This window comes from Cladophialophora immunda (genome assembly GCF_000835495.1).
Source record: "Cladophialophora immunda strain CBS 83496 unplaced genomic scaffold supercont1.2, whole genome shotgun sequence".
Lineage (NCBI taxonomy): Eukaryota > Fungi > Ascomycota > Eurotiomycetes > Chaetothyriales > Herpotrichiellaceae > Cladophialophora > Cladophialophora immunda.
The window spans coordinates 6236423-6255977 of record NW_015622542.1 but is presented as its reverse complement, the minus strand read 5'-3'; the positions used below and the strand labels follow the sequence as shown (position 1 = coordinate 6255977).

The 19555-nt window shown below is 53.8% G+C and overlaps 8 protein-coding genes across 8 annotated transcripts; 5 read left to right on the top strand and 3 right to left on the bottom strand.

Moving 5' to 3' along the window:
• Positions 1–113: 113 nt before the first annotated feature.
• Positions 114–1307, top strand: PV07_04347 (uncharacterized protein; the record flags this gene model as incomplete). Its single annotated transcript, XM_016391143.1, has 1 exon — positions 114–1307. The coding sequence occupies one exon, from the start codon at positions 114–116 to the stop codon at positions 1305–1307; it is 1194 nt and encodes a 397-aa protein (XP_016253045.1).
• A 997-nt stretch (positions 1308–2304) lies between these two features.
• PV07_04346 (uncharacterized protein) lies at positions 2305–4786 on the top strand (the record flags this gene model as incomplete). Its single annotated transcript, XM_016391142.1, has 5 exons — positions 2305–2894; positions 3034–4095; positions 4161–4299; positions 4379–4587; positions 4663–4786. 5 exons carry the CDS (start codon positions 2305–2307, stop codon positions 4784–4786), a joined length of 2124 nt encoding a protein of 707 aa, XP_016253044.1.
• Positions 4787–5523: 737 nt separating this feature from the next.
• PV07_04345 (uncharacterized protein) lies at positions 5524–6258 on the bottom strand (the record flags this gene model as incomplete). Its single annotated transcript, XM_016391141.1, has 1 exon — positions 5524–6258. Exon 1 carries the CDS (start codon positions 5989–5991, stop codon positions 5524–5526), a length of 468 nt encoding a protein of 155 aa, XP_016253043.1. The 5' UTR covers positions 5992–6258.
• A 588-nt stretch (positions 6259–6846) lies between these two features.
• PV07_04344 (uncharacterized protein) lies at positions 6847–8165 on the bottom strand (the record flags this gene model as incomplete). Its single annotated transcript, XM_016391140.1, has 1 exon — positions 6847–8165. The coding sequence occupies exon 1, from the start codon at positions 7873–7875 to the stop codon at positions 6847–6849; it is 1029 nt and encodes a 342-aa protein (XP_016253042.1). The 5' UTR covers positions 7876–8165.
• A 2979-nt stretch (positions 8166–11144) lies between these two features.
• PV07_04343 (uncharacterized protein) lies at positions 11145–12609 on the top strand. The gene is made up of 4 exons (XM_016391139.1): positions 11145–11434; positions 11485–11881; positions 11932–12084; positions 12137–12609. The coding sequence occupies exons 1-4, from the start codon at positions 11362–11364 to the stop codon at positions 12384–12386; spliced, it is 873 nt and encodes a 290-aa protein (XP_016253041.1). The 5' UTR covers positions 11145–11361; the 3' UTR covers positions 12387–12609.
• On the top strand, positions 12589–15661 carry PV07_04342 (uncharacterized protein). Its single transcript, XM_016391138.1, has 3 exons — positions 12589–14389; positions 14441–14877; positions 14980–15661. Exons 1-3 carry the CDS (start codon positions 13138–13140, stop codon positions 15043–15045), a joined length of 1755 nt encoding a protein of 584 aa, XP_016253040.1. The 5' UTR covers positions 12589–13137; the 3' UTR covers positions 15046–15661.
• PV07_04341 (uncharacterized protein) lies at positions 15643–17516 on the bottom strand. The gene is made up of 2 exons (XM_016391137.1): positions 17070–17516; positions 15643–17005 (listed from the first exon to the last, which is right to left on the bottom strand). Exons 1-2 carry the CDS (start codon positions 17126–17128, stop codon positions 16123–16125), a joined length of 942 nt encoding a protein of 313 aa, XP_016253039.1. The 5' UTR covers positions 17129–17516; the 3' UTR covers positions 15643–16122.
• Positions 17517–18239: 723 nt separating this feature from the next.
• PV07_04340 (uncharacterized protein) lies at positions 18240–19303 on the top strand (the record flags this gene model as incomplete). The annotated part of the gene is made up of 2 exons (XM_016391136.1): positions 18240–18675; positions 18729–19303. 2 exons carry the CDS (start codon positions 18240–18242, stop codon positions 19301–19303), a joined length of 1011 nt encoding a protein of 336 aa, XP_016253038.1.
• Between the last annotated feature and the right edge of the window lie 252 nt (positions 19304–19555).

The window sequence follows — 19555 nt, the reverse complement described above, 5'->3', positions numbered from 1 at the left end:
GTGCTCAGATCACGCGGACCCTCGGGGCGATTTTGAAGCGCACGCGATTAAACACCTCGAGACCTACGTGTTCGCGCTCTTCCCCCAAGCAACCCTCCCTTCTTTAGGAAATCATGCCGCACATATTCGTGCCTCCTGTCGCGACGCAGCGAGCTGGTTCTGCAGCATGGCAACTACCCTCAGGAAAGAGCAAGCGCAAGAGAATGAAGACTCTGAAAAATGATGCTGCACAAGGCGAGGACCCCTCTAGCCAGACACTGTATGATATAGACAGCCACTCTGTGAACACTGCCAATCTCGACTATGTCGCTGTTGTAACTCCAATCGAGAGGCTTCAACGCCGTGTCGCTGGACAACCGCTGGATCAGCCTCCACCGCCCTTCCCATTTCCGCACGCAGAGGTACCTTCGAAGAAGAGCTGGGCAGCACGAGGGGATCTAGACGAGGAAAAGGAAGGCTCACAAGTGTCAAAGCTATCGGACAGCTCACGTTCTTTGCACATTCAACATCTCGCTGCCTTGACCGCCATAGTCCACCGGTCGCTCCTCCAGGAAGATTTCCCTCGTGCTGCCCGCGCTCTAGGACTGATCTTCCGCGAGGATATTGTCAGTAAGACTGCTGCTGTCCGCACTCAAGGCTATATGGGCATTGCAGCTGAAGTACTCCTGCGTAATGGATCCGCCAGAGATCCTACTCATGACCAGGGTGTCTCTGCGATTCCGTTCACGCCTGAGGGTTTCGAGAAAGCCAAGCGCTTCTATGAGCGACTTATCGTCAGGCATCCCTATCACAAGTCATGGCCCGAGGCCGTCAATGCTGTTGACTATTACCTCGCTATGTTCAATATTTGGATCTACGTGGTGCAAGCCCAATACGCGGCCCAATCGACCGCGCATGAGGACGATGAAATTGATGTCGAGTCCGTCACTTCTTCTCCTCGCGTGAGCAGGTTGACCAATACATCACACAAGAAGGTGAGGGAACTTCAACAGGCTGATCAGATTGCATCCAGGATGGACACTTGCATGGCGACCGTTCCATATATGGATGAACCGGAGCTCATCAGACTTCGTGCCATGGTCGCCCTTTGGGTGGCTGACCTCCACGACGATTGTGCCCATCTCACCAGACTCGGTGACCTGGAGGCTGTCGACATGCCCTTGGACCCGAATACCCCGTCGCCGGCTCTGAACGAAGACCACCCCTCAGCCCCGAACGAGCACAGGCGCGAGGCTGCTCGGGCACGTGACAAGGCGCAAGACCTCTTGTCGAGGCTGGAAAGTGAAGCGAGAAGCGACGGAGGATGACCTGCATTTCCCAGGGCCAACGACCAGGCGATCCCCACCACCAATTTGCCGGCCAGAAAAAGATCTCGTTGCCCTGTAGCCGGACGTCGGATTACACAGAGCCCAGTTTCGCATTGGTTGTCGATTTAGCTGTACGACACGTGCACCGGATTCTTACCTTTCGTTCGAGATGATGCTGCCCAAGCTTGTTTCTTCCGACTCGCCCGCGATAGGGTTACGAGGTCCACGCGCCAAGTTCTCGACGTTGATTCGTCCCCTTGGACAGCTATCAAGAGCTGCTCACCACATGTCCTGTGAGCTTTTTCCGACAAAGTTTCATCCCACCGAATTTTGATGGCTTCACATGCAGGCCCGGCTCTGGGTAATCTGGCTGGAAGTCCCCTGAATGGAGTATTCTCGAGGCTCTACGGCGGTTGTCCTTGCCATTCAGTGCGCCATATGGGCCTTTCCAGGGACCCGATTCGTGGAATTCGCTGCCCCCGTGGTTTGCTCGTTGCCCAGCGTCTCCTAGGTCTTGCGGTCAACACATAAACACCCGAAAATATGAGGGCAATCACGAGCGCCCTCAGAGTTCACTCATCCTCTTTTCTCTCTCCTACATGCAAGTGTCGTTGTTGTTCGCACTGACCCGGCAACAATGGCACAATTCAACTACGCAGAATGGCAGCGCCTGAAGGACTTCCACTTCGAACTTGGCTTGATCGGTGTCGGTTTCTCTGTCCTCGTGACCATCCTGGGGGTCGTTTTCTATAGGCTTGGCGGACAGGTCTCCCTCGACAAACTCACTACCCATCCCTACGTCAAGTTTGTCTATGCCTGCATGCTCAAGCCTCATGACAGACGAGCCGATCTTGGTCAGCAAGGGGCTCTCGAGAGCTTCTATTCTGCTCAGGTAGGAGGATAGACAAGTTCGCTATCCTTTTCATTTTACTCATGTTTGCTTCAGGCAAATGTCTATGACTCTACCCGAAAACGTCTGTTGCGAGGGAGAGAGGATATGCTCGCGATCTTGGTTGCGAAATTACAGGGCAAAATGGCATCCGGAGATGGGCACAAACCCGTGTGGTATGACATTGGGGGCGGCACCGGCTACAATATCGAAGTCATGGACAAACTGGTGGGTATCGAGGGCTTTTTTGGGCATGTCTTCCTCGTCGATCTCTCCACTTCGTTGTGCGAGGTCGCCCAAGAGCGAGTCCGTAAGAATGGCTGGAAGAATGTCACGGTCCTGTGCCAGGATGCAAGGTCGGTTGCGTGCCCTCCATCCTCGGCGGACCTGATCACCATGAGCTACAGCTTGTCCATGATCCCGGATTTCTATGGCGTGGTCGACATGGTCTCAGGGTTCTTGTCCCCTAAAGGCTTGATTGGCATTTGTGACTTCTACGTCCAGAGCATCGTTGATATCTCGTCGCGAAACTACTGTGGCGGGAGCTTCAATCGCCACGTCAATTGGTTCGGTCGGATGTTCTGGCGGACGTGGTTCGACGCTGATCGAGTAAACCTTGATGGTGGTCGTAGAGACTACGTCGAGTATCGCTTCGGGACTGTCTTGTCAACAAGCCAGCGCAACTATCCTCTCGGCGGGTGAGTCCCGAGCTATGTGCTTCCCCTTCCGTCACCAAAACGTAGACACAGGCTCAAGTGATGCGTCTCCCACAACGCGCAGCCGGCCCCTTTCCCCCTTCACCTTGAAATCTCAGAAACTAACTCGATATCATTGTAGCATCCCATACTATATCTTCATTGGATGCAGACGAGATGCCGAAGCCTTCGCTGAGCAGGGTCAGGAAGTCTTGGAAAGACTCGACGCGGCTCTTACAGAGTCACCATACCTGTCCCCAATGAAATTCAAGGAGCAGCGGAATTTGGACGCTCAGCAAAGCATTCCCCGATCCAAGTCATACGAGTCAGCCATTGTCAACTTGAGCAATGACCTGCCATTGCCTTCAGCATTCTACCAACAGCACCATTGGAGAATCTACTACAACGACCTTTTGCAGAAACATCAACAATTTGGCAACGAGTATATCTATGCCTTTAACTGGGAAGATCCCAAGGTCGACCGCCAGCTCTTGAACATCACTCAAGACGACGTTATTCTCACCATCACCAGCGCCGGGGACAACATTCTTGACTATCTGCTCGAAAGACCCAAGCGCATCCACGCAGTTGATCTGAACCCGAACCAAAACCACCTCCTCGAGCTCAAAGTTGCAGCCTTCACCGCCCTCCCCTACAGCGATGTCTGGCAACTATTCGGCGAAGGCAAGCACCCGGACTTCCGCAATCTCCTTCTCTCCAAACTCAGTCCTCATATGTCCAGCCAAGCTTTCCAGTACTGGCTGAGCAAATCCTACATTTTCTCTTCCAAGGGGGGGCTGTACGAGAGTGGGGGCTCCAGACACGCTATTAAGCTGGTCCGATGGCTGTTCAAGACTTTTGGGCTCACTGCCAAAGTGCGCACAATGTGTAAGGTGGAGACACTAAACGAGCAGCGCGAGATCTGGCCCCAGGTCAGGAATCTCCTGCTCAGCTGGCCATTGCACAAGACAGTGGTGTCTACAGAGTGGTGGGCATGGAAAGCGGCCGGGGTGCCTCCGAACCAGCACGCCCTCATCATCGACGACTATGCGCAGCGGACGAGGTTGCCACGGACGAAGAAGCTCTGCGGTGAAGCCATCTGGCAATACGTTGTCGACACTTTGGATCCCGTGGTGGAAACGACGCAGATCAGCAGGGATAATTATTTCTATTATCTCTGCTTGCAGGGGAAATTCTCCAGAAAGTAAGCAGCAGTTAATTTCGCCTTGGATCAGCCTTTGACCTTTCCCCTAACGGACGATGAAATAGGTGCCATCCTCGCTACCTCGGTGTCAAAGCGCACGCAGCGCTATCGAAGCCCGATGCATTTGATAATCTCCGCATCCACACGGATGAAATCATGGAAGTGATTGCGAGGATCAGCCCCTCGACGTTGACTATTGCTATTGTGGGTTCCTCGTCCTTCCTTGCCTAGACAATATGTCCTCCCATCTCCACTATAATGGCCATTCATTGACAATCTACAGCTCATGGATTCCATGGACTGGTTCGACCCCAGCGACAAAGACTCAGCAGCGCTGGAGCAAATCGTGGCTTTGAACAAAGTCCTCAAGATCGGGGGCCGCGTCCTCTTCCGGTCTGCGGCGCTGAGACCGTGGTATACGGACATATTTGAGCAGAATGGTTTCAATGTCACGTGTGTAGGCAAACGGGATTCTGGAAAATGTATCGATAGGTGAGTCTCGACTACCTCGTCCTCAGTTCGCAGCCGCTCCATTCTGTGAGACCAGACTCTCATCCTTCGTTGCAGGGTCAACATGTACGCGTCCGCATGGATCTGCACCAAGAAAATCGACATCTCGACGAGTCCGATCATCCTTTCGAAGGAGAAGAGCGTTGCAGCCACCGCATCGTTGGAGGAATTGAAGATATAGGAGGAAGAAACATGCCTTTGCAATCACCCAAAGAATTGTACCATGTCCTCCTGCGAGTGCGAGACCGGCTCTCATCGAGCCGTTGGGCTCCCGTCCACTGTCTGCCTGGATGCAAATCAATTCAATGTCAACCAGGACCAAAGGAACATGGCTCCTTTGAGCTTTCTGACACGTCTAACACGGAAAGCGACAGAACACAGCAGTCTCAGTACAGACGAGCAACGAGGCATGAATTCCCCTGCCCTCACGCTTTGACGTTGTCTCATATGTTTTCCACCTCGGACCTTACCTCCCTTTATACCTACGGTTTTACAGACGATCATGCAGAACTCGATAGTTGATAGCTGATAGATGGATGAGTGGATTGAATTGGAGATAGAGAGAAATCATACCCTCATCCGAGTTCGTTTAGCTGAGTTGCGTTGCTTCTTCCATCATGAAACCATTCCATCACTGCAATTGGCCCTTTCAAACGAAGCCGCTTCTAAGGTCACACACGTCGTCCACAGTAAACAGACCCTTCCTCCGCTCAATCACGGGTCCTCATCCTTCGTTTCTCGTCTCACACGGCGAGATGTCTTGTCCAAAGCCACGCTGCAGCCTCAGTCCACCGAGAAGAGTAAAGTACAGTAATAGCAACAGCAACAACAAGCAACCATCAGAACAAGTCCACCCTCAGCTTCCGGAGTCTCAAACCCTTCTTCGAACAAAGATTCGGGGGAGGAGGGGGAAGAAATTCAAGCACCCCCTTCCCGCTTGGCATACTCGTCCTCCATCCTCTCCTCATACTCCCTATCCCTCGCCGCCTGGTCCCTGTCCTGGTCGTGCTCCTCGTCGGCGTCCGCGTCAGTGACATCCTCGATCCTGCCCCCGCCGTCGCGACCGCCGTCGTCAATCCCCCTCGCCGCCGCCGCCGCCGTCGTCCCCCGGGGCGGAATGTACGTCTCCTCGCTCCGGACCGGCCTGCCCGTCTCCTCGGCCACGCGCCGGATGTTGGTCCCGTCGCGGTCATTGCTCGTCATGGTCTCGGTGTACCGCTGCGCGTGGCTCTGGGTTTGCGGGTCGCGGTCGCCGCCCCGCGAGGTGGAGCTGGAGCTCGAGGTCGAATACGACGCAGACGCGCTGTAGAAGACCGAGCTGTAGGAGCTGCCGTCGCCGCCGGATCCTTGCTGCCGGGTTGCTTGGTTAGAGCCGTAGTTGGACATATTGTGATCGATGTCGGTTGGTCGGTCTGGGGGACGAGAGTGGGAGAGTGTGTGCGTATGGACAGGAGGTTTGTAAGTATTCTCCGGGTTGAGTGTTTGTCCTGGGGTAATGATATGCTTGATGGAGGGATGTGCTGTATTTCAAAGTAGATTGAGCAGTCACATGCATATTTCGAGGAAGAGAGGAGTAGGCAATTTATATATGCTTGGCCCCTTGCGTCTCCTCCCTGGCGTCACCTTCTCGTTTGCTCAACCAGTGAGATATGCCTCTTTGGTCCCGTTGTCTGGATATTCTATGGATGCCTTGTGCCTCCACCCCGTCTGCCTATCCTCTTGCGGTGGCAAAAGCGCCGGTGGGATTTTCGGATCATCACCCTTCCCTCCCAGCCAAACTCGCTTCGAGAAAATGCGGGGATGGGCCCAGGGAATGGAAACTTGGAAAGGTGCCCACGGCCAAGTTTGGATGCTGTGGGTTTGCCTCTGGGTCTCTGTTTGACATCATTCGGGCCATCGTGGGTGATGCAAATGCCCCATTCTCTCGGTCTAGCGAGAATAAGATATCTCATAGTGTTGAGTAGTGGATGCGTACGATAGGTAGATATGTACTGCGTGCCTGTCGGATTCTGTGGGGGGATTGTAATGAACGGAACGGTGGCACATACATGGTGTCAAGTCGAGGGTTGTGTATTCATCTACATGACTAAATCCAAAGATTAGAATACTCCTATGGACTGCATAATAAAGAATGTATCGACCTGGGGACGGAGTTCATGGGTAAATATGGTCGACGGAAGAGGAGCACACAGCGTTCTCAACGCTTAACAGGAATCATCTTTGTCCGAAATAGTTTACAAATTATATTGTTCTGCTCCTGTGTTCGACTATCTTCTGGGCCACCTCCTCGAGGAGGTCTGCCTTCTTCATCTCGCGCAGCCAACTCTCCGGAATGGCTTCGTAGCCATGGTATGCCCCGGCGAGCCCGCCGCATATCGCCCCCACGGTGTCGGCGTCGTATCCCAGGTTGACGGCCAGGGTTGCCGCCTCGTCGAAGGTATCCGCGTTGAAGAAGGCCCAGAGCGAGGCCTCGAGAGTGTCGATGACGTATCCCGTGCTCCGGATCGATTCGGCTGGCGCCTTTTCCCAGTCCTCCAGCGTCTGGTACTTTCGCAGCCGCTCCGCGAGCACGGGTTCGACGGGCGTGTCGGAGATGTTGCTGGGCATCTCCCTGACTGACTCGGCCAGGCTGACGGCGAGTTCCGTCTTCGAAGCGCCGTTGAGCGTCTGAAGTACCAGGGCAGCGTATATCATGCACGCGTGGACGCACCGAGGATGGGGATGCGTGGGCAGCGAGCTCTCGTGGGCGAGCTGGACGGCATCCGGCTCGCTTGGGGCAACCAGCGCCGCGGGAAGCACCCTCATCAGGCTCCCGTTGCCGCAGTATTCATCCTTGCCGAAGGAGAAGGTAATTTTCTTCAGGATTGCACGATGGGTCTCTTCCACCGGGGGCGAGGAGTCGCGGTGGACAAGATGGAGGAAGTTGTCCCACGTCTCGAGCGCACTTCTCGTCGAGACGCCAATGTCGAAGCACCGGCCGACGGACGACATGTAGCCGTGCCGCCACCACGAGATGTACTTCAGGACCTGGTCCACGATATTGGACTGGCCGCCACACTCCAGAAGCGACTGGGCCAGGCACAGGGTCATGGACGTGTCGTCGGTGAAACAGCCCGGCGGGAGGCCAAAGTTGTCGTTTGGCAGCATCCGCGTCACTCGGTCAAAGGAACCGCGGGGCTTGAACTCGACGGGCCCTCCCAACGCGTCGCACACGGCGAGCCCGAAGATGGCGCCTTTCACACGAGACGAAAGGGGAACAGGTGCTGGCATGGCGAATAACAACCTGTATAGCCAGAGGAGCTCAGAAGAGGAGACAGTAGGTTGGACGAACTACCCACCGAGACGAAGCGCAGGCAGGTCAGGTCCGCTGCCACCTCTCAATGCTATAGTCGGTAGCCTGGCCTCAACCGAAAGATCTTGAATGTTGGGATACTGGTGAACTCGTCGCGAAGACCGAACAAGCAGTTAAGCTAGACCGTTAAAAGCGTGCCGAGTAGAGAATGCCTGATGAAACATTGCGTCAGGATGACTCAACCTGGAACCGGATAGATTCCAGATTCCCAGCACAAAAGCAGAGCGATTGCCTGCGGATGTAGACGGCGACAAGATGCCGCAAGATACAACGGACAGCGGCGATACATCGAGTTTGCCCACGACTACAGAAAAGACACTAGAGTCCCGAATCAACAGGATACCTTTTCCCTCCTTCTGACAACAAACAAACAACCCTGAGATTCGCCCCCGCGAGACCCCTGAAGCGACAATCGATAAGGCTCGATAAGAGCCGATAAGGGACCGGCGAGCTGGGACTTGGTGGGAGGTTAGTGAAGAAAAACTACCCCGCTCAGTCGCTCGCAGACCGTAGCAAGGGGGAAAGCAGAGGCTTGTAGGGACCCGGGATTCTGGTGTCGGGAACAAATGGAAGAGGCTATTTACAAATTGTGGGCTTCAAGTCATTGTTCTCATTGCAGGTTACGTGTGCTTGTCTGTTCTACCCTGACAATGGCTATCACAGATGCCGCAGTTGTTGCTCATCCAAATGAGTGTCTGATCCAACCATCTCCTGACAGCATTGCCCTGCCACCTTTTTTTCTGTGTCGTGAACGCAATATGTATTTTAGCAAATGAGATATGGTGTAGTGAGCCTTAGAGGCAGTATATGCGGTGGTTTATTTCTGTGGTCGAGTGTGTCAGTTGCCATGCAGGGTGACAGAACCATGGTTTTTCATACGCAGGTGCATTGACCAGAAGGGCATTGGCCTGGTGTCTATGTGAGCGAGAGATATATTACCAGCGGTGGGGACGAGATACTCACAAGAAGCGCCACAGCTGCAGCTGCAAGGACCTGGATGCAACGAGTCAGCCGTCGAACGTGAATGAGCAGAAACTCCTCAGGTCGAGCATACCCATTTTGTGCTGGTACGTGAGTGCTTTTGTGGAAGAGTTGCTTGTTCGAACTGAAGTTGGTGTATGTGGGATGGGAAAGACAGGAGGGATTGCTCGTTGCTGTGTGGAGAGGAGAAGGAAAGGAAGGGGGGAAGTGAGAGAGGAATGGTAAGACATGGTTTTTGTTCTGGGCGGGACAGCGCTGAATCCCGTGCGGCGATGGTCGCGCCGTGGCAGACCAGACACTAGACCCATTGCGACTCCAAGGTCTCCGAGCGAGAGAAGCTGGTTGTATCGTGGGGATACAGAAGCATAGAAGCACCTCGTGATTGACCATCCCTGTACACTCACCTGTCGTAGTGCCTGATAGTCGCACCTGATGGTCAATCCCCTCTCCAATGCGCTTCGTCTTTAGCGTCCAGGCCTTCCTCGCTTAGAAACCTCCTCCATCACCTTCGAGCAGCTCCAACTTGGATCCAGGCGCCCGCCCCATTCGCACAGCTGTATCCAGCGGATCTTCCATAGCAAAGGCGACTCGAGATGCAGTGCGGATTCCCGGGATCAGGCTGCCGAAGTTTCTCCATCCATGCCAAATATATGTATGAAATCACTTCCCACGGACAGTACTGCAGCATTCTCTGGCAGATGATGCTGCCTGGTTCCGACTTATGCTCCTGATATAGAGGTTGGACAACCTCGCGAGTTGGCACCGCTTTCTTGGATCTCACTCCAGAAAGCCTGGTGACACCTACCCGTTATTCGGAGCCATGACAACCACCATCAGTGTCAGATGCTTGTGTGGGAAGAATTCCGAGACACTAGAGTTGGCTTCCCAACTGCCTGTGCCAGTGTCTCCCTGTTCATGCAACAGCTGCCGATACAGCACCGGCGTGCTGTACTTTTCGTGCCTCCCCCTTGTGTCGAAGCCAAACACAGCGGAGGGGCTCACCCAATATGACTCCTCTCCAAAGGTCGCCAGATATTTCTGTCCAATATGTGGGTCGCACATGTTTGTCCATGTCCATAAAGACGACACTTGGGGCGTATGTTCTGGTGTGGTTGATAGAGTGGACGGTCTACAAGCGATGTCAGCTCCGAGCCTGGAAAGAATCACCCAACACGAGTTCATTGGCGATACCACAGATGGCGGGCTGGCGATCTGCTTGGCCCGGATAGACCAGAGTGCAATACCCCTCTATTTGCAGGGACCAGATGGAGCGTTAATCAAGGATTCGACTGGAAGCTTGTTCCCTCAGGGCGAGGGTGACGACCCTGCTACTAGGAAAGGTGAATTGGACGAGGCCGTGGTGATATCTGGGAGTTCAAGCGAAATCTCCGCGCACTGCCATTGTGGAGGGGTCATCTTTCGTATCACCCGGCCCAATGCCCTCTCAACGGAATGCTCCTCGCCATGGTCTGATTTGCTGGTCCCGTTTCATTCTTCGAGCTCAGAAAATCGGGAAGACGTCAAGTGGTGGTTGCGTGCAGACGATTCGAAATATTTGGCAGGAACTTGTGCATGCAGGTCTTGCAGGTTAGGCTCCGGATCTCCAATCCAAGCCTGGGCTTTTATCCCGAAAGCCAACATCCTCCAGCTTGATGGCAAGCCGCTGGATTATGGGATGGGCACCCTGAAACAGATTGAAAGCTCCAAGGGCTGTTTCCGTGAATTCTGCAGCCGTTGCGGTGCTACGGTCTTCTGGCATTGCCTCGAGAGGCCAGATTTGGTTGACGTGAGTGTAGGGCTCTTGCGAGCATCGGAGGGCTCAAGGGCAATGACTTTGTTGGACTGGTGGACAGAGAGGGTTAGCTTTAGAGAGGACGCCCTTGATAAGGTCCTCATCGACAACTTGGAGAAAGGGTTGCAGGCTATCAAATTCGCAGACGACAGAGCTTCCGTCGCTCCTTGAGATAGAAGTATCCAAGATTCACAATGTAAGTGTGATGGTCTCTTTCGATCAAGACACTATCGGACCACCTTCGCTTGAGCTCAAAAGGTGGAATACAGGTGCAGTTGGCCATGGTCCTCACTTTGGACTGTACTGCCATCTGTCGAATCAAAAGCGCGAAAGAAGGTTACGTAATATCTGACTTATTCAACACACCTGCTCAGCCCGCTCGAGCCCTACGAGTATTGGAGGTGGCCCTGTTCTCCTCAAGCCACAGCTTGGGTCGAACTGGAGGCTGCCATAGAACAAGCCCTTCCTCGAGCCTGTTACAATCACGTCCGGTTTGCTCAACCACACCGACGGACTCCAAACCCCTACGCCCTACATGATATCGTGATCGCGCGACAATCCAACTGCTGTTTATCTCAGTGGCCGCACTCAGGCATCCTTTTCAGTTGCGGATGTTGACACTCTAGCAACTATGGCCAGCGGACTATCAAGAAACTCTTACGACGACGATCATGCAGTACTCGAGGATGACTTCCTCAACGATGGTACGGTAGTTCGCTTCAACCCCGAAAGATCTGAGGCTCATTTTCTGCAGAAGTCGAACCTGACGAACCATCATACGAGACCTCCGATCGCGCCCCTTTAACAGGCAACATTCAATCGTCCTCTTCCAGCGCACCCCTTAACCAAAGCTATTTGACCTCGAGAATACCTGGTGAAGACAGGCATGCCACACAAAATACCATCGATGAGAGTGTCTGGGACACAGTGTCTCGAGACCTATTCGCGGTATGGGAGAAAATGAAGCAAGTCCTCTACCCCAAGTACTTGCTTGGAGGTATGCTCCAGAGACAAGGCACCGGCATGGGCGATGTCGAGAGTCAAGGAGGAGGGCTCGGAAGAGATCTCAGAGGCCTGCTGGGACGCTGGCCGGACGCGGATGGAATCTTGCAGGGCGGGATGAGTGAAGGCTTAAGAGACTGGGATCTATGGTGAGATGCCATCTTTTGTCCCCGGGAAGCATTCTAACAGCTGTACTAAGGGGTCCTCTAATTTTCTGCTTGTTACTGAGCGTCTTCCTCTCTATGCGCGCCAGCAAAGGCCAGACCGACCTCGTCTTTTCCGGTGTCTTTTCCCTGGTCTGGATCGGCGAGGCTGTGGTTACCCTTCAGATCAAACTACTCGGAGGGAATATGTGAGGATTTCCCGGCCTCCGATGAATTCTAGCAGTGCTGACACTTTTCTAGATCTTTCATGCAATCCGTCTCCATCATCGGGTATACCCTGTTCCCTCTGACCATTGCCGCTCTACTCAGCGCTCTCGGGTTACCGACTATTGCGCGGATTCCTGTCTACATCGTCCTTGTTGCATGGTCACTCGCAGCCGGAGTTAGTATCCTCGGAGGATCAGGAGTTGTGAAGAATAGGGTGGCTCTGAGTGTCTACCCTCTCTTTGTCTTCTACGTCAGTCTCGGCTGTCTTTGTTTTATTAGTTAGACTGCAGGAAAAGGGTTGGCTGATGTATCGGTCGCATGGCTATAACTGTATTCCACCTCTAATGTAGAAGGTAGCAATTCAATAACACAGCAACGTCTCAAAGTCTGCTTGGAGGACCTGACGACATTGCCGTGGGTGGGGCGGGAAGAAGAGAAGTTTATGAGTGTTGTTTGTGCGGAGCAAGTGCCTGCGCATGCCTTGAGCCGCTTCAATCATATCGTGCCAGTATCTTTGTGCCGACAGCGCATCCCTTTGACTGCGTATCCATCTCTGATTTCCGGCGCCTACTTCTGTGTCGCTTCCAAATAATACGTTGCACATCCCACCGCACTGCGGCAGCCCCAAATCGTTGCTGGAGACAGTACAAAAAGCGCCATCGGTTACCTGATCACGATCACCACCAAGCCACTGAGGACAACCACCGTACCCGCACCGCCCCTCGAGCCTCCAAGCACCCGAGGCGCAAGCAGCCTCTTTGCCTTCCGTTTGTACTCGAGGCAAGTCCCTGGGGTATTTTGAGGAGACCTGGGCTGGTTCCATGAGGGGGTTTGTGGCCTGATCGACCTGGGGATTGAGAACTCATCACACATTCATCTGTACCAATCTCGACGTGTCCAGTGACCGGCGGGAAAGTGTCTACAACGAAGGAGGATTCTATCTGCGAGATCCCGCTCCCTGGGAAACTGCCGCAGCGCCACACGAACTGCAGGATTTCCCTCTCAACAAGATCTGTTCACTCCGATAACCCACGATGTCCGCGAGCGACCCAGCAGAAAATCTGCCGCCACCGCAGCATGAATCGACAGAAGACACAGTCATACAAGATCTGCCGCCTCAAGATGGGAGTTCAGACGGCGAGGGAGGCGAACGCACCGCACGGGAGAAATTGAAGAAAACATCTATCGCAGGACTCTCACAATACTCCAAGGCAAAGCCTGGAGTGGTTGGAGACCGCCCTGTGGGCGACGCTACCACCGTCGAGGCCTCTCCTGAATCACAAAGCGAAAATGGACAAGCACGAGGCCGCCCTTCCAAGAAACGATCATTTGAAGACCTGCAAGCCGAAGAGTCTGGCCCTGGCGTCGAGAACGGGGGGCCTCCGCTGCCGAAAAAGGCAAGCCAGCACAAGAGAATGAGATCTCGTGAAATTTCGGGGAACGACGAGGAGATACAGACTTTTGACAAACACGAGGACATGGCGAGTCCGGTCCAAGAAGAGAGTGACGCAGAAGCACAACAGTCTCCAGGCGGGCCTGGGATCCTAGTTTCGGCGCCCTCGAAGGAGGAGATGGAGACAGGTGCTAGTGCGCAAGACTTGGGAGGTCTCACGGCAGAGGACGAACGACCTAATGTTGCTCCTGGCTTGGACAAGAAGCCAGCAGCTGAAGCAATCCCAGTCCAAACCATTCCGTCGGCCGAACAAGCAGCCAAATCGCTGATCCCGACATCGTCAGGATTCGCCAACACGTCAACAGCATCTCCATTCAGCAGTTTTAAACCACCCAAATCACCGGAGAAAGCGTCGGAGTCGATTTTGTCTCCTGGTAGCGGGACGTCAAGTTCCGCCTTTGCTTCCTCCGGTTTAGCAGCATTCGCAGCATCCGAAAAGTCACCCTTTGGAGCCGTAGGCGCGACCGCCAAACCTGGTGGTGGGTTTGGTGGGGGCGGAGGAGCAAGCGGGTTCGCGTCGACTTCTGGCGGATTCGGGGGTGCATCACCATTTGCAAGTAAGCCCATGTCAGGCTTCGGCTCAGCGGGCGGATTTGGCTCTACTGGTGGATTTGGAGGTGGGAGCGGGTTTGGAAGTGCTGCAAAGCCACTCGGCATGGGGGTCTCACCATTTGCTACTCCCGCAGGAGCGGCGGGCACGTTTGGCAAATCTAAGCCGTTCGGAGCAAAATCAAATGAAGAGGAGGAAGAAAGCGAAGACGGAGGCGAGCACGACGAGGCACAGCAGGCGGAGGAAGAAGCCGAACAGGATCCGAGATTCCGCGAGCAAGAGCGTGAGTTGATTTCCATTGTGAAGGAGGAGGATTAACTGACTGTCTTCCTAGTTAATACAGGAGAAGAGGATGAAAGAACCATCTTCAGCTGCCGGGCGAAGCTTTACCACTTCGACAGGGAGTGGAAAGAAAGCGGTTTGGGTGATTTCAAGATCAACATGCGATTCGAAGCAAGGTCAACTGTCCAAAGCCCTGCCACAGACGGCAAGAATGATGGAAGCAGAGAGGGCAAGGCTGAAGACGATTCTGGGGAAACAAATGAAGAAGACATTGAAGCTGCCCTTGAAGGCGGCGAACGTGAGTCGTCTGTGACTCTCGAACGTAGAGGACGACTCATCATGCGCGCCATGGGCACGCACCGCCTGCTCCTCAACACGCCGGTATTTAAGGAGATGAACGTCGGCACGCACGACGGCAAAGAACCGAGTGGGAAGACTATGCATCTCACTGGACTGGAGGGAGGGAAGCCGACGGGATTCCAGATAAAGGTAAGACATCCAGCAACGCCATCCCACCAGAAATGCTGTCAGCTTCCGTCTATTGCCACCAGCCGGCTCCATTTGTCCGCCCTGCTAATACTCTGGGAACAGGTTGGTAAAGAAGAGACCCTGAGAGAAATCTACTACAAGATCCGAGAACTGCAGGAAGAGCTGTGATGAGAAGAGGCGGAAAGGCCGAAGGCACCTCCTCCCCCTCCCCCTTTCAGCATCGCAGGTCTAAAACACTTTCAAAGTCAAGCCCGGTGAATGGCGAAGCGCAGCATTGCAGCAGCCCGGGGAGAAGAAGACCGCTCCCACCCTCCATGAAGAACAATTCGGCCCTCACAGCGTCGCTCGACCTTCCGGACAGCTACATACCTACACACATGTCTACGGGACGTTGGCGCGCTCGGTTCCCCATCTCCACCGAAAAGGCCTATTGGGAGTTTGGAATGCCAATTTTTTTGATGAAGAGGGACCTAGGTTGCTTGACCGGATAAGGAAGATCCCCCGAAGACGCGTCCTGGTTTGGAGGATGGCGGTATTGGCTCTTTTTGTTTTGTTTTCCAGCGTCGGAAAGGAGAAAGACAGCCTCAGGCGAAGACGCAAGACGCAAGACGCCTTCCTCGAGACTCGAGTTGGGAATGTTTTGTGCGAGGCCCCGTCAGCTACAGTTAGGATAGGATAAATCAGCACCACCACCACGACTACCAAACAGCGCACCGCCCCTCCCCTCTCCCTCTCCAAAGAATACACTCACGAGCACGAAGAGAGTTGAATTTCAATATTTTGCCAACAAGATTCAAGCCAGACTACCCCCCATTTGCCCATTTGCTCACTGTGGTTTGCATGTAATCATTTAGTCCGTCCTGCCCATCCGTCGTCCATTTGTACCGGTCCATTCCATTGCCCATGGCCTGACCTGAATGCTGATGCTATATGCAACCATGTGCTTCCCTCGAGAACCGTCCTCCCTGGTATAATAGTAAAGTGAGACATCCACCGGCATGTCCATTCCATTCCAATGTACAGAGTTTCCCCCGACCCGCTGTTTGCCCTGGCGTCAAATCATTGTTATGATATTCAGAGGTTCCACGCCCGACTCTCCTTATAGTCATACTCCACTGTCGTAGTCATTTCCAATGCGTTATGCCATAGAGAAGAAAGGCACAAATACGTCTCTAGTTCCGTCTTGTTCCACCCCCTTTTTTGATCATATAATTGTCACATGTCGATATCGGGGGATTTCGTTTCTCAAAGAACAATCATCCCCACGCCCGCGACGAGCGCGCCGGCAACCCACATCCAGAAGAGCACGTTTCTTCCCAGCTCCCCACCGACCCGGGCTCCACCGCCGCTGCCGGTGAGATGGAATGCGCCGCCGTGCGAGGGCAGGCTGGTGGCGACGACAATGGTGGCACCGTTGGTCGTGTAAGTGTAGGTGATAACCTGGCCGCCTTGGTCGTCGCTGTTGTCGTCGTTGTTGTCGGCATTGCCGTCGTCATAGCCACAGGCGAGCGTCGGCTGGACGTACCACGGCGTCGGGATGGTCAGCACCCCGCACAGGCTGGCGGGCGTGGACGTGACCTGGCCGTTCACGGTGAGTCGGGCGAACTCGGTGAAGAAGTACTGCGTGCCCTCGGTGAGGGTCTCGTAGTCCCCGTCGCCGTCCTCGTCGATGCACGTGGTGCACGGCTTCGCTTCGCATGTGAGCCCGCCCGAGCTCCCGCCGCCGCAGGCGGGCAGGGTCTGGCAGTCGATGCCGGTGAAGTCGAGTTGCTCGTACGCCGTGCACCAGGACGCGGGGATGCTCGTCGTCACGGCCTGCGCGCCGCTGTAGCTCGTCACATAGGCCATGGCGTACTCGCCCGGAACGTAGGGCGTGGTGGTTGCTTCGACCACGTCGTAGATGTACGTGGCGCACAGTTTCGGCTCGCACGTGGTCTGCGCCGTGGGGCTGCAGCTGTCGCACGCGCCGCAGGTCGAGCACTTGTAGATTGTGGTGTAGCTGGTGAGGACGGGGCAGGGGATGTACGACGTAATGGTGATGATCTCCGTCGAGAGATACGAGGTGTAGTAGGACGGAGAGTAGCTCCAGCTCGTGGCTTGGACGACTTGAGTGTACTGTCCATCATCACTGGTAGTTGAGACTGTCAGATCTGGCGATGGATATCAAACAGTAACCAGCACTGGGCACTTACTATGTATCTCGCTTCTGTAGCTGGGAGAGTAGACCCGCGAAGAGCGTTATGGCACGCATGAGACAAGGCCTCTATGATACTCCTGTTGTTTGTCCGGTATTGAAGTATAGAGGTGCGCCAGCTGGCTTGTGATCCGATCATAAATGACCTTGTCTCCGATGTTTCGGCCCAACAAGCTTACTGCAGCTCGATGTGGTGTCTTCTGGGAGGAGTGAGACCCCTCCAGTCAGGCGTTGTCGCCCTTTTGAGGGACGGGAAAGCATCTTCATGCAATTCAGGCTTTTGGTTGTTGGGTTGATGGGAAAATAAGCCTTCATGGCGGCAAGGATCAAGGCTGGGGGACATCAGCCCGCCACCAAACCTACTCGTACATGGGATGGCAGCGCAACACATGAGGTATTTCCCGGACTGTCCATCTTTTCGCTCTTAACAGAGCATAGCTCCTGCGCCATGCCGTGCGGGATGTATGGGAGGGAGAAAGGAGCAACACCAATCACAGCCTTGTGAGGTTGGAGGTTGACTTTGGAGACCCGAGTGGTTGCCGTGGAAACGCGGCTTGGGGATAGACGCCACTCGCATTGTCAAGCCCGAGAAATCCATGGCTGAGACACGGGGAAATCCAGAAATTCGATGCAACAGCCATCTCCAACGATGATGTTGTCGTAGCCAAAATAGGGATGCGGCTGCGTATATCTTGGTGGCGAGGAAATCTGTCCTGGGGGGCATCTGGCTCTTAATCTCGCTGGTACCAAAAACGGACTATTCCCTTCACCATCATGTGCAACCGCAGCCACAAGCCACTCTTTCCTTGGCCCATTCTGCATGGCTGTTAATGGAATTACTAGGTGCAATCGTTGTCGGCCTTGTCTTGTCTCCTCCCTCAGATATTTGCAGAGTAGATTTGTTCCTCTCTTATTCGCCACACACCGTCGAGTGGCACGGCCTTGTGAGTTGCAGGACCTCAGTTGCGTTGTCTTACTATGATTGGTTTGCCACTCTCCCTGCGTGGCTCAGAACATCCTCGTATTGACGCCCAAGGCTGACGCCAGGCTGACCACTCATGAACGCACGAAGGTAGGCATCGCCCCAATATCCCGCGGAAATCATGATATAAATTTGATTTACGGTTGCGATATCTCTTTTTGCTCGCATTCAACATATCTGCCCAAGATGAGTGATCCCGATGACCTTCATGTGCAGTTCGACGTGCCCGGCCCCGGCGAAACGCCAAGTAACGAAGCAAAGGAAGAGCCTCCAACTGCAGTCTTCGAGAACATACAAGGCGATCAAGATGAAATTAGGAGGATTCTCGAGCGCCAAGTACCTCGCATAGGGCCGCCACCAGACTATGCTTCAGTCGAGTTTTGGGACGGGCAAAGGGATGCTGGAACCAGCCAGGACCTGTTCAAATGTTCGAGAGGAGAATACCCAGAACTTTGGTATAAGTTTAAGAGGTTCGAAACTTTGAACTTACTTAATCTTTACCATTATCAACATGAACTTATCCAGTTGGAATCCAAGATATACAGACCCGAAAACACCGACCTTCCCGGATCAGTGGACGGAAACATGGTTACAGAAATGCGCCGCTTACTTCGTGAATATTGTAAGTTAGGTCGTGCGCACTTCGAAACTCTAGGAGACTCTGATTAAGACTAGATGAGGCGGCGAAATCATTCCAAGAGATTTTCAGGATGACGCGACCTTCTGTCGAAGAAAGACAAGCTGCAGCGGAGACCATGTGCGTTAGATTGAACACACAACATTACGTGACGGCTGCGGACGCTTACGGGATGATGGACCTTACTCCGAAGGCTCTAGGGGTGGAAGCAGATACCATCAGGGTCATGACTCGAACATTGTCGAGGACCTTCTCCGGTGGATATGGACGATCAATGACACATACGGCAACGATAAAACGAAAGCTCGAGGAGAATAAAAGCGGCATCCAGATCCAATTCGCCGGGCGACCCTATCACGTACCAGTCTCTCCTGGCGTTGACATGGCCGCTAGATTCATCGTATCCATCATAGCCGCAATCGACCTCCTTGCCCCTGTCTACGCTCTCTCTTACATCAACAACAAAGCCTATGGGCTTATAGCGACTTCCTTATTCACCGTTCTCTTCAGCATCTCTCTTTCATTGATATCCTCGGCCAAAAATCAAGAACTCATGGTGGCTGCGGCTGCATATACGGCCGTGTTGGTTGTATTCTTAGGCCAGACAAGCTGACACTGGTCGACTCGGTATGATGGTGGTCGTCATCAATACTTGTTGGACTCACTGGTTGAAGTTCAAAGAGATTGAGCGATGGCGTACGCAACTGGGGTCCAAAAGTGCATAGACGCCTCAACAACTCATTTCGACAGATTCTCGCCGAAGCAGTGGGCATTTCTCTCTACCAGAGAAACACATATAGAAAGAGGAAGTCACTCTTGATAGATGGAAGACAGACAAGGCAATATGTCGGGAAAAGCGCCCTTG

Bases quoted from the DNA above. Each gene is read 5' to 3' on its own strand.
- PV07_04343 (XM_016391139.1), top strand. From the start codon at position 11,362: ATGGCCAGCGGACTATCAAGAAACTCTTACGACGACGATCATGCAGTA. The intron at 11,882-11,931 runs GTGAGATGCCAT...AGCTGTACTAAG, and splicing joins TTAAGAGACTGGGATCTATG to GGGTCCTCTAATTTTCTGCT. The intron at 12,085-12,136 runs GTGAGGATTTCC...ACACTTTTCTAG, and splicing joins AAACTACTCGGAGGGAATAT to ATCTTTCATGCAATCCGTCT.
- PV07_04342 (XM_016391138.1), top strand. From the start codon at position 13,138: ATGTCCGCGAGCGACCCAGCAGAAAATCTGCCGCCACCGCAGCATGAA. The intron at 14,390-14,440 runs GTGAGTTGATTT...CTGTCTTCCTAG, and splicing joins GAGATTCCGCGAGCAAGAGC to TTAATACAGGAGAAGAGGAT. The intron at 14,878-14,979 runs GTAAGACATCCA...CTCTGGGAACAG, and splicing joins CGACGGGATTCCAGATAAAG to GTTGGTAAAGAAGAGACCCT.
- PV07_04341 (XM_016391137.1), bottom strand. From the start codon at position 17,128: ATGCGTGCCATAACGCTCTTCGCGGGTCTACTCTCCCAGCTACAGAAG. The intron at 17,006-17,069 runs GTAAGTGCCCAG...CTCAACTACCAG, and splicing joins CTACAGAAGCGAGATACATA to TGATGATGGACAGTACACTC.